The 12,222-nt window shown below is 35.7% G+C and overlaps 1 protein-coding gene across 7 annotated transcripts in view; it reads left to right on the plus strand.

The window, feature by feature from the left end:
* The window catches only part of MAP4K3 (mitogen-activated protein kinase kinase kinase kinase 3), a 191,195-nt gene that overhangs the window by 96,274 nt on the left and 82,699 nt on the right, over positions 1-12,222 (plus strand). For 5 of the 7 annotated variants that reach the window (XR_009210009.1, XM_032177925.2, XM_032177926.2 and 2 more), the window contains 4 exons: positions 3,828-3,883; positions 4,441-4,488; positions 8,132-8,174; positions 9,706-9,778. Coding sequence is in view for 4 of the 7 variants with exons in the window: in XM_032177925.2 (XP_032033816.1) it covers positions 3,828-3,883; positions 4,441-4,488; positions 8,132-8,174; positions 9,706-9,778 (220 nt within the window). In the remaining 3 variants the exon portion in view is untranslated. Of the gene's footprint in view, positions 1-3,827; positions 3,884-4,438; positions 4,489-8,131; positions 8,175-9,705; positions 9,779-12,222 lie in introns of those variants that run through there. The other 2 variants (XM_058428716.1, XM_058428715.1) reach the window with 2 other exon arrangements.

A 12,222-nucleotide genomic window follows, 5' to 3' on the forward strand; every position in this document is an offset into this window, starting at 1 on the left:
CCTCTGTGAATTTTTTTCTTTTATCACATCTAGACAATTATCAATTATTATCTCTTCAAATATTTTCTCCCCCAATCTGCGATCTCTCCTTTAGAATCTTAGTTAGATGTACAGTAGATCTTCATGTCTCTTCAACTCAATTTCCTATTTACCAGTTTTTTATCCTTCAGGAGAGCCTGGGGATACTTATATCTATCTTCCAGTTTACTGATTTTACAGCTGTATTAGAACATCCATTAGATTTTATTTTTGGTTACCATATATTTTCATGTCTAGAAATTATTTGATTCTATTTTACATCTCCCTCCATTAGTTTTTCATTTGTGTCTTATTCTTACAGTTTTCATTCCTTCTTTTACATCTTTAGTTTTGTTTTGTTTTGTTTTGTTTTTGAGATGGAGTCTCACTCTGTAGCCCAGGCTAGAGTGCAGTGGCGCGATCTCAGCTCACTGCAAGCTCTGCCTCCTGGGTTCACGCCATTCTCCTGCCTCAGCCTCCCAAGTAGCTGGGACTACAGGCGCCCACCACCACACCCGGCTAATTTTTTGTATTTTTTTAGTAGAGACGAGGTTTCATCATGTTAGCCAGCATAGTCTCAAACTCCTGACCTCGTGATCCGCCCACCTCGGCCTCCCAAAGTGCTGGGATTACAGGCGTGAGCCACTGCGCCTGACCCACATCTTTAGTTTTTAAGGCGTACCTTTTTTTAGTCATTCTCAGATTGTTTAGTGATTTCATCATATATCCATATGATTGGTCTTAGGTGTCTGATTCTGCTTTCTTTATTAAGAAGCAAGACCAATTTAGTTACAGAAATAGGTTGTCATGATTCTTACCATTCCATTTTAACCTAACTGGTAAAAGTAACAAAGTAATATGAATTTGTCAATACTGATTTATTTATACTGGTCAGCAACTGGGTCAGTGGAAAAAAATGGCAGTTTTCAGGTACCCTGGATGTTCTCATATATGAATACTGGGGATTCATATGCTTATGCAAAATCCCAAATCCTATCTTTCTCTGTGTTCACTCTTTTGGCTGTACCCATGTTTTCACCAAATAACCTTTTCATGGCAATGTATAATAATCTTTGGCTAGTCTATAGTGTTGTATACTTGCGTGGTCATATAGGACATGTACCTCCATTTCTTTCTATGTGTCTCTCTCTTCTGCCTCTGTTTTATCACATTGTCATTATATAGAGAGAGTATTATATCCTGGAATAATTTATTTGATGAAGGGGAAGTTCTTTTAATAACCCTAATGCTTGCAAGGTTTCCCCTTTAACTTTTATTTACTTTTACTTTGAAGAACTAACAGTAGAACCTTTTATTGTTCCAACATAATAGGATTTTTTTCTATTTTCCATTGAGCTTTTTGTGTTTGTTTATTTAATATTGTTCTTTAACAACTTTCCACAACCCGTTGTATCTTTATGGTTAATTATTTTCTCACTTATTTTATAATTTTGGATTTTGAGATCATCTTTAGTGAGGTTTTTCAGTGGGAATTCTGTGTGGTATTTGAAGGTGTGTCCTTCCAGAATTTTGTTTTTTGTTTTTTGGGTTGTTGTTTTTTTTTTTTTCTGGGATTCTGGTGACCTCATTGTTTCCAATATATATTTGAATGCTCAACCTGAGTAAGGAGCCCTATGGTGACAAATTCTAAGAGGAGACATTTTTCCTCCATCCCTATGACAGCCAAAATCCCTAGTTATCTTCTGTGCTTGTCTACACCTTTAATGAGGATGTAGCCCTCTGAGGGTTCTGGTTTTATGTGGGTGTTTGTTTTAGCTCTTCTGCAGACCTAGGGCCTTGTCTTCTGTACCCATGTAGAGGATAGTGCTAAAGCCCTAGCTTGCCAAGATTGACCTTTCCCTAAGAGACCGCTAGAATATTCTTTCACAGTTTTACCTTCTGTTTTTCATTTCAGTTTTTGTTTTTGTCTCCTGAGAAAGTATCTTACTGTTTGTAAAGTTAGCTAGTAATTGAAAAGTTTATTTCTGAAAAAAAATTTGTCTTTCACTTCTAAGTATTATTTTCAGGGTTTTCAGATTATCTTATTTATCATATTCTAGAAACAGAAATCTCAGGGAGGTTTATCTTACTGAATGTGTGTGGGCTTGGAAGCCACAGAAATAAGTTATATGGTTTATCCGTAGACATTTAAACCCATCCCTGTCCTTAAAATAATCTAATCAGAATAGATTTCTCTCTTTCATAATTGTAAAATACCACAAGTACTCCAAACTAAACGTGTTTACAAATCTGTTAAGTTTGTGTAAATGTGAGTTTACTGTCTAGCCAAAGTTTTTATCTTTGGAATTTAATTCAATTTCTAGAATAGTCTCTCCCACTTTTTATTCTAAAGTGATTTAATAGGAAAAAGAAAACTATTTTAGTGTACAGATGCTCTGTTTGTTCTGCTATAACAAAATGCCTGAGACTGAGTAATTTATAAACAACAGAAATTTATTTCTCAGTTCTGGAGGCTGGGAAGTGCAAGATCAAGGTGCCAACAGGTTTGGTGTCTGGCAAAGACCCATTTCTCATAGAGTGCACAAACACTGTGTCCTCACATGGCAGAAGAGATGGAAGGGCAAAAAAGAGTGGACACTGCTTGAAGTCTCTTTTATTAAGAGTCTTAATCTCATTCACAAGGGAGGAGCACTCATGACCTAATCTCCTCCTCAATGTCCTGCCTCTTTGAGATTAAGTTTCAACATGAGTTCTGGAGGGACTCAGCAGATGCACACACTGGAAATATTATTTATAAGATTAAGACCTATATATTGATGTAAAGATGTTCATCATAAGTGAAAAGAGTAGGTTTCAGAATTGTATGTTGTAATATGATTCCACCTATGTGTTTCTGAGATACATGTAGTTTATAAAATGTCCATTTAAAATAGTCTGGTAGATTATAGACCAAACTGTTGGTATTGCTTACTGTTGAGTAACATTTTGGATAAAGAAGAGACCTTTAATTTCCAAACTTTTCTATTGATTGGAACTTTAGAGTGAACATATATTAATTTTATAGCTATCTGGCTAATATTTTTATAAAAAGTATTGATTTAAAACTAGTCATAATACATGTTCTACATCAATTAAAAAGCTTTAATAAAAACTAGCTAAACCTGTTGGACATCGTTTCTTTTGATGTTTAAGAGATGATATTGATGAATGATATATAAAAATGAGAATATAATTAATTTCAGTGACTACTTTAGACATTCATTCATTCCATAAATATTTATCAGGCTGCTTTTCTGTGCCAGGCACTGTTCTGCACACTGGAGATACAACGATGAGCAAATCAGATTTTTAAAAAGCAAAAAATTGGCTGGGCACAGTGGCTCACACCTGTAATTCCAGCACTTCAGGAGGCTGAGGCGGACAGATTGCTTGAGCCCAGAAATTCAAGACCAGCCTGGGCAAGATAATGAGACCCCACCTCTGCAAAAAATAAAAAATAAACTAGCCAGATGTGGTGGCGTGCACCTATGCCCCCAGACACTCAAGAGGCTGAGGTGGGAGGATCACTTGAGCCCAGGAGGTTGAGGCTGCAGTGAGCTGTGATTGCACTACTACACTCCAGCCTGGGCAACATAATGAGACCCTGTCTCAAAAAAAAAAAAAAAAAAAAAAAAACAAAACTGGAGCCAGGCACCGTAGCACAGTAATTCATGCCTGTAGTCCTAGCTTACATTTCAGTAGAATTGTTTAGGTATATTAAGTCTGTTGCTTAAACTTGCAAAACTTTATTACATATTGAAAAACATGCATTGACTAATTTTATGAGTATTAATTTTCTTCTTTTACAGTAACTGGACCTCTGTCAGAACTGCAAATTGCATATGTTAGCAGAGAAACACTGCAGGTAAATCAAGTGCTAATTCAGAAATAACATTTTTCATTAAACTAAGTCTTTACTTATTGTGCATTACCTGTTCAGCAAAGTAAGAACTAAATATTTTAGTTTGGTAAACTCTTAAAATGAGTTTTAATACATTTGAAAATTGTGTAATGAACTCAAATTATATTTACAAATAAACACCTTAAAGCATAAATGTGATGATATAACCTAAAGTTTAAGCACTATGCATCTGTTATTGTATATTTTCCTCTTAATACCAAAGAAAGGCTTGAAAATTAAGCACTATCATGGGAATTCAAACACTGATACTAATTAGGTATATACTTTTTAAAAGTTATTTCAAACTATTTGTAGAATTTACTGAAAATTTTCTTAGAAAAATTAGTCATTTTCTTGATCTTTTTTAAGAGATCTCATTAAAATATGTTAATGATTACTACTAGATCTCCTGTAAAGATTAAATAAAATACACAGAATAATACCCATTTGATCACATAAAATCCGAAAGAGTGCTCTTTGATAAAATCTTGTTTATTTTTCTGTTTGTTTTGAAACTCCAGGGATTATACTATCTTCACAGTAAAGGAAAAATGCACAGAGATATAAAGGTATACATTATATTTTTAACATAATAACCCTCTCTTCGTTTTTAAATACTCTGATCAAATTGTTTTGAGCAAAATTGTTTTATTTGATAAATGTATCTGAAATGTTACCATAATAAAAATGAGGGATACTTTTAAAATTTAATTTTTTATAGCAGCTTTATTGACGTACAATCCACATACCATAAAATTCACCCTTTTAAAGTATATCATTTAGATTAATGTTTTAATAACTCATTTTAGCTTCTTTATAGTTATTTATTAGTAAAATGCAGAGTAAGCTTATAGCTTTCCTCAAGTTATAGTTTTTAGTAAGTTTTATGCTTTGACTATTTCAGTGAGCTTTCGCAGTCTTAAGTTTAAGTCTTAGTAATGCATCAAAATGGATAAATTGACCTTTGATACTTTCTCATAGTCTTTTTTTCTTTTCTTTTTTTTTTTTTTTTTTTTTTGAGATGGAGTCTCGCTCTGTTGCCCAGGCTAGAGTGCAGTGGCACAATGTTGGCTCACTGCAACCTCCCCCTCCCGAGTTCAACTGACTCTCCTGCCTCAGCCTCCCAAGTAGCTGGGATTACAGCCACCTGCCACGATGCTTGGCTAATTTTCGTACTTTTAGTAAAGACAGGATTTCACCATGTTGGCCAGGCTGGTCTCAATCTCCTGACCTCAGGTGATCATCCCACCTCAGCCTCCTAAAAGTGCCAGGATTACAGACGTGAGCCACTGTGTCCTGCCTTCTCATAGTCTTTTATTTATTTAGCTGGCAGAGGAGAGCAGGTGCTCTGGATGTGCTGGAGTTAGCTCAGTGGTACAGCAGGTGCTATGGTAGGAATCCTTAGCATATTTCTAAAGATACTGCCATCTCCCCAGTTGAGATTTTTTTTCTTTCACTTACTTTTCTTGTCCCTTCTTTGTTCATCCTTCCTCGTATTTCTCTCTTCCCCTTTTGTTTTCTAACATTTTCTCTAACATAAAGATTTTTAACCTTTTTTGAGGATAGAGGTTGGGGCAAATCTTTTTTTTTTTTTTTTTTTTTAAGACAGTCTTGCTGTCGCCCAGGCTGGAGTGCAATGGCGTGATCTCGGCTCACTGCAGCCTCCGCCCCCCAGGGTTCACCCCATTCTCCTGCCTCAGCCTCCCGAGTAGCTGGGACTACAGGCGCCCGCCACCTCGCCCGGCTAATTTTTTGTATTTTTAGTAGAGATGGGGTTTCACTGTGTTAGCCAGGATGGTCTCGATCTCCTGACCTCGTGATCTGCCCGCCTCGGCCTCCCAAAGTGCTGGGATTACAGGCGTGAGCCACTGCTCCCGGCCGAGGTTGGGGCAAATCTTACTGCTCTCTGGGTCTCTGATGATAAACCATGAACTGTCTTCTGAGAAAATGCCATTATGCGCATGTCTTCAAATTTTCCATGAAATTTCAATGGACTCGCAGATAACCTGCTGAGATCCCTTGTTTGAAGGAATTTTTTTGTGATCCACTTAAAAGACATAAAGAGCTTTAGGAGTTCAAAGGTAGAAGAGCTCACAGGAAGATGAGCAGCTCAAGAAAGGTTCTGTGTCATTGGCATGTAGATGATCTGGGAGGATTGATAGATTTTTGTCAGAAATGGAAGTTGGAGTACATTTCAAGCAGAGAAAACAATGTGAGCAGATACAGAAGTTAGAAAGTGTGAGGCCATTTTAGAGAACATAAAAACTGTACCATATTATTGAAGAGAAGAGAATGTATGAGACTAATTAGAGATGGGACTGTTTAGGTGGTTTGATGTTCCATTATGCAAGAACTTGTGTGCTAGACTTCAGAGTCTGGACCTAATTGGGTTGATTTGATTTGGGCCATCACCACCATTTCTACTCCTGTCTAAGCCCCCATAATATTATATCATGTGGTCTTCTGTAATAGCCTGAGTGGTCTCAGTGCTCCCATTCTTAGTGGTTTTGTAGTCACTTTTCTGCTTGGCAACCAAAAGGACCTTTTTAACCAGATCTTGTCACTCTCCTGCTTATAAACCACCACTGGTTTCCCATCATACTCAGTATAAAGTCCAGATGCCTTTAACCATGACCTACAAGGTTACACATGGTCTGACCCATGCATTTCACTGTGACCTCATCTTACACTCCACTTTTCTCTGTTTTACTCATTCTTTTCCAGCCACACTAAACTTGCCCATCTTAGAATATGTCGAGCTCATTCCAGCCCCAGGTCTTCAAATTTCCTCCTCCTTTCCTGAAATAGTCTTCTCCCAGATTTTGGTGTGGCTCTGTGCCCTTACTTCACCCAGATCTCTGCTCATATATTACTGCCTTTGGAGAGGCCTTCCCTGCCGTGTCTTCAGAGTAATTATCTCTGCCTGACTTTGAATCATTTGTTGATTCATGCATTCATAGATGATAAATATATTTATTTTAAGTTTTTTTCTCCTACTTGGATGTAAGCTCCATGGGAATTGGAACTTACTCATTACTGTAACCCCAGAGCTTAAAATAGCACCTGACTACTAGTAGCCTCTCAGGGAGGGAAAGGAGGGAGGAGAGGAAGGCCATGATGTACAGGTGACGTGATATAAGCTATAACTTAGGATAAGTTAGTCTGAGCTGGAGAAAGGCCAAACTGAAGCCTCTGACAGAAGTCTTAGATAGCTAAGGACTAGATCAAGTTAAAATCCCTACACCTAGTCTCTTTCCTTTTTCTCCTTCTGCTGCTATTCCATAGAGCTACAGTAGTGTCAGTGGGTGGGTGCAGCTCAGCTTCACTGCTGGCATTTGAAGTTTGGGAGCCTTTTTTTTTCTCCCCAACCCCCTGTCTCCTGTGCCAGTCTTTTACTATTTCTTCCTCATGTTGATTGAGAGTAGGAGTGTTCCCATTATTTTTTCCACCAAACCCATACTTACATGATTGATGGCACCTTGGACCAAAGAGCCCACAATACCTTTGGGATATAGTATTGCTACCTCTTCCAAAACCTTTGAGCTTATTGAAAATGAAGTCATCATTATCTTCTTTGAGCTTAGGTCAAGAAGCAAAAGTGGCTAAAATGCAACCAGGTCATGCAGAGGGGTGACATTTTAATTGTGTGGGCCTGTGGCTAGTTGTTTATGTACTGGATGGGCCTAAGCACTTGGCAAGGCACATTAGGATAGACAACCTCATGTACTAAGCAGCAAGGTACAGTCTCACATACCAACCCTGGTTCAATTGATGGTGAGTTCCTAGAAAGGGAGGTTCTTTTAAAAAACACACACACACACACACAAACAGGAAATAATAATCAAGTTTAAAGTGTAATGTAAACAGTTGAAAATGCATTGTACGGTTACATTTTAGTGTGGTGATAGTGTTTGATCAATGAGGAAACACTAGTTTTGATGAAAACTAATATATCACTTTTATATTGACATTCATACTATGTTAGTAGCAGCTTTTTTGCAAGGCAGAACATTTTATAAGGATAGTCAAATTGCCTAAAAAGTGGACAGTAGATTTACCTGTGACTCGAATGATATGACATTTTAATTAAGCACACTTTAAGTATTTCTAGGTCTAAGGCTGTGATTATTTTAAATATGTATATTTATTATATACGTGCTGTCTGATAAAATATCTATTTCCTACTTTAACTAAAATATTGTTACTTTGAAGGGAGCTAACATTCTATTAACGGATAATGGTCATGTGAAATTGGGTAAGTAAATTGGAATTTTGTCACATGCACAAATCTATTCTAAAATATAGTAATGTTTTCCTTTGTAGTACCAGGTTTTCCCTCTCCTAAGATGGCATCTATGTATTTTTAGATGGAAATCTTTTTGCCGTGCCGTCGCCTCTCTGCATCCACTTCTCTTAAACAGGGATAAAGTCTGTCCTTCACATAAGACATATCTGTTGTAAAGATACTGTGAAAGAATATCCTTTCTGAATTCTTTCACCTCTAAACCCAGGAATGTGACTTCTGTAATAGTAAGAAATCTGTACAGAATTGCCATGTAACCAAAAAATAAGACAAATATAAAAAAATCAGTAACTCCAAAAACACTTTATTCTTTACATAAAGCTTTTCAAATAAAATACAGCATTACTTATTTAAGAATGTAATGTAGATGCTGAATGTTACTTTATTTCAAACAGTAACATATTTCATTTTCTAACTGTAGGTTGTTAAATTTTCAATTAAAATAGAGTTCAAAACCTAAATAATGACTTAATTTGCAAGTTTTAAGAACAAGTGTTCATTATAGTTTTATGAACAAAGTCATATTTGTTAGTATTAAATGAAATAGTTAATAACAAATACAAAACAGTTATTTTAAACTATATCTATTAGATAAACCCAAATTAAAAATAAGTATTTTATAAAAATATAACTATAACTATTTTGAACTATAACCTGTGAGATTAATCAGATTTAAGAATATGTATCCAGAAATTAACATATAATAAAAATTTCCTACGTGACTTCTAAATATGGGAAAAGCAGAAAAGATATGTCCCGTTCTTTTTAGTTATCTATTGATTGCTTAGTGAACAGTTTTTATCAGCAGTTTAATATTTTGTGCCAGCGCTATGTGCCTTGCTCGAAGACATACTATTTATGATATATCTTACTTGAGAAGGATTTAGAAGTCATCATTAGTAAACTAGAAAATATTAGATCTCCAAATACTTAAAGAATAGTAACAAATCATACATAAAAATAATTTCCTGATACTGACTGATACTGGCACTAAATGTATTGTTAAGTTTGGGGATATTCTGATTGGATATCTTTTCAAGCTACAAGTAGACTTACTGGTTTATCTGATGTCAGTCATGGGTATGGAGAAAGTGAATGGAATATAATGTCTCTTAAAGATCCCTTCCAGTGATATTCCTTGGATTTCGGGTCCTGAGAATTAGAAATTACAATATTAATAAGTTTGGCAATTTGCATTCTCTCAGCTATCACTTTCTCTTCAAAATTATTTGATCTTGACCTTTGTTATTTGATTTATGTGGGGATATATGGGAATCTATTTGGCTGTGATATGTATTCACTACTTTGTGATATTTTAATGCTAGTCCATTAAAGTTAAAATTTGTAATGTGATGTTTTAGAATATCCCGTATTGCTGTGAAATTAACTTAATAAAAATAACTTTTAGAAGTTTCTTTTTATGTTGCCTTAAACAATTTTATTTTCTCTCAGTTTCCTGAATGTTTCTTATTTTTTTTAATAGCTGATTTTGGAGTATCTGCACAGATAACAGCTACAATTGCCAAACGGAAGTCTTTCATTGGCACACCATATTGGTAATTGTATTTTAATTGATATTTAATACTTTGTTCTATCATTATTGGATATAGCATTTTTAAAAAATAGACTGGTCAGAATTTTTCAGACTAAGATTAAGAAAAAAGTCATCAACAGGCAAAGTAATTTAGGCATGTACACTTATGCGTGGATTACATGGCCAGAAAATATTCTACCATGTTATTTTTCACTAAGCAGAAAAGGCTTTAATGATTGATATGGCTTTCAGAAACCTTAATATTTGTTCTAGCCTTGCTGGAAAATCCTGACTCTTTTTCCTGTACATTTCTCATGTATTTTCACAGGTGTTTTTATATCTTTCTTCACCCCCATTTCCAGTCCGTATTGTGATTAATCTTTCAACATTACATTATTCAAGTACCTCTTTGCTAAAAGCTTTTTGGCATGTCTTGGTTGCCTATAGGATCAAATGCAGATTTCTTGACAGTTGAGTCTTCTGTGATCTGGCGTCTGTCTGCTTCATTAGCCTTAGCTCCTACCAGTCTTCTCCATGGACCTTCCTCTCTAGACACTGATCATAGTATAAAAACTATCCTACTCGCATATTTGTTTACAGAATAGTTTTTGGCCACTTACTATGTGCTAGATGTGATATTAAGCAGTATGATTATAATGGTGGATTGGTATAGAGCTTTTTTTGTTCATACCATTACTTTGAAGTAATAGCACCCTGGAATTCCTACCTTGCTTTCAGCTTATGTGCAACCACTCCCCTGATGCCCTCTTCATCTGACTCATCAGCAGTCATATAGCACTAATTGCTACTGCTGATTTTTTTGTATTTAGAATATGATGTATATACCATTTTCATGTCAACTTATCTTTTCATCAATATATATTTTAAAAGTCAAATAGTGCTAAAAAGGCATATGAGAAAACCTCTTAGTTGTAACTTCTGCCATCTCTAGCATTATTCATTTACAGATACTGTGTTATGACAGTTGAAGATCCTAGCTCTCTTCATTCATCTTCCAATCATCTTATCTTGCCAGTGTACTTTACTGAGTCAATTAACAGTACTTTCCTGAAAAAAGCTTTTCCTAATTTTAATAATTTCATTTTTAATTTACTTAGTTTCTTGTTTCTGTTTTTAAATCCCTGATTAACACTTTGCATACCTTCCCACATCTTGCAGTTTTGAAGATGCTTCTGTATAATTTTCTATACCATAAAGTCTTTCACATTGTCTGTCAGTGCTGATTTTTGTCTGGTTGGTGTTGCTTTGTTTTTGTTTTTGTTTTCCTAGAATAATCCTTCCTGGAGTCATTTTCCCTCCTGTTCCAGTCTGGACTGTTGAATTCTCTAGCTCTTTTGCCTAGCTCTGCTCTGGCAGTCTTTCATCTTCAGCTTAGCATTCCTTTCTTGGATTCTAGGTCTTCTTCTTTCATGATGTACTCCTTCCTTTTTGTGTGTGTGAAACACATTTTAATAACTTTCTGAGAAACTGTGCATGGGAGTAACATTTTTGAGATTTTGCATGTATATCCTTGTACATGATTGATAATTTTGGTGGGTAATTCTAGGATAGAGTTTTTGAAGTATTGCACTAGTGTCTTCTGTGGTGCCCATGGTGTGATACCATTATCTATGATCTATTGAATGTAACTCCTCCCCCCAGAATCATTCCTGGTGTTTTGATATTCCGTAATTATATACCTCAAAAAAATTTTTTTTATTGTTTTTACTTTTGTTCATTGTACTTGGCATTTGTGCTTTATAATCCAAAGCCTCATGTCTTTTCAGTTTTGGGAAGTACTCTTGTATTACTTTTTTGATAATTTCTTTGCTATACTTTTTCCTGCTCTCTATGGAACTCATTGGTTGTATCTTGGACCACTTAAATTAATCCATTAATTTTCTTACATTTTTTCTAAGAACAAAAAAAACTTTTTTGTTCTACTTATAAGAGTTCCTCAACTCTTTACATTCATATTTTCATGATGGAGGCTCCCCTCAAATGTCCACTAATCTTTATATTTTGATTCACTTTGAAGAACATGGCACTAAAAACTGGTTCATAACTCTTTTTGTATGGGAAGTCGGGTGTAAACCTGGTTGTTAGTGTTCTAGAACTGGTCAAGTGAAGGAAGCAGAGGTGTTCATTGTTCTATGTATGTACTTCTACTTAATCATGTCCTCTCCCTTTAACCTCTTCACTCCTTGGTTCCTGGTGTCTCTTGAGTCTGCAGTCTCTCTTCTTCGTCTTGGTCCTTATCCAATGGGAATGGGGAGGGAATAGTTGCTGGGGCTTAATGGATAAGAGTAGGAATGCCAGGGACTGACTGTTGACACTTTCTAATACTCCTGTTTCCAGCCCAACCTCAACCCTACTATTGTTACTTTTTAAACCTAACTTGTCAGCATTTCCAGGATATTTGAGGCTCATTGGCTGCTAGTTGTTCTTTTCCTTGGCACCTGCTTA

The sequence above is a fragment of the Hylobates moloch genome, unplaced genomic scaffold (genome assembly GCF_009828535.3).
Source record: "Hylobates moloch isolate HMO894 unplaced genomic scaffold, HMol_V3 SCAFFOLD_15, whole genome shotgun sequence".
Classification (NCBI taxonomy): domain Eukaryota; kingdom Metazoa; phylum Chordata; class Mammalia; order Primates; family Hylobatidae; genus Hylobates; species Hylobates moloch.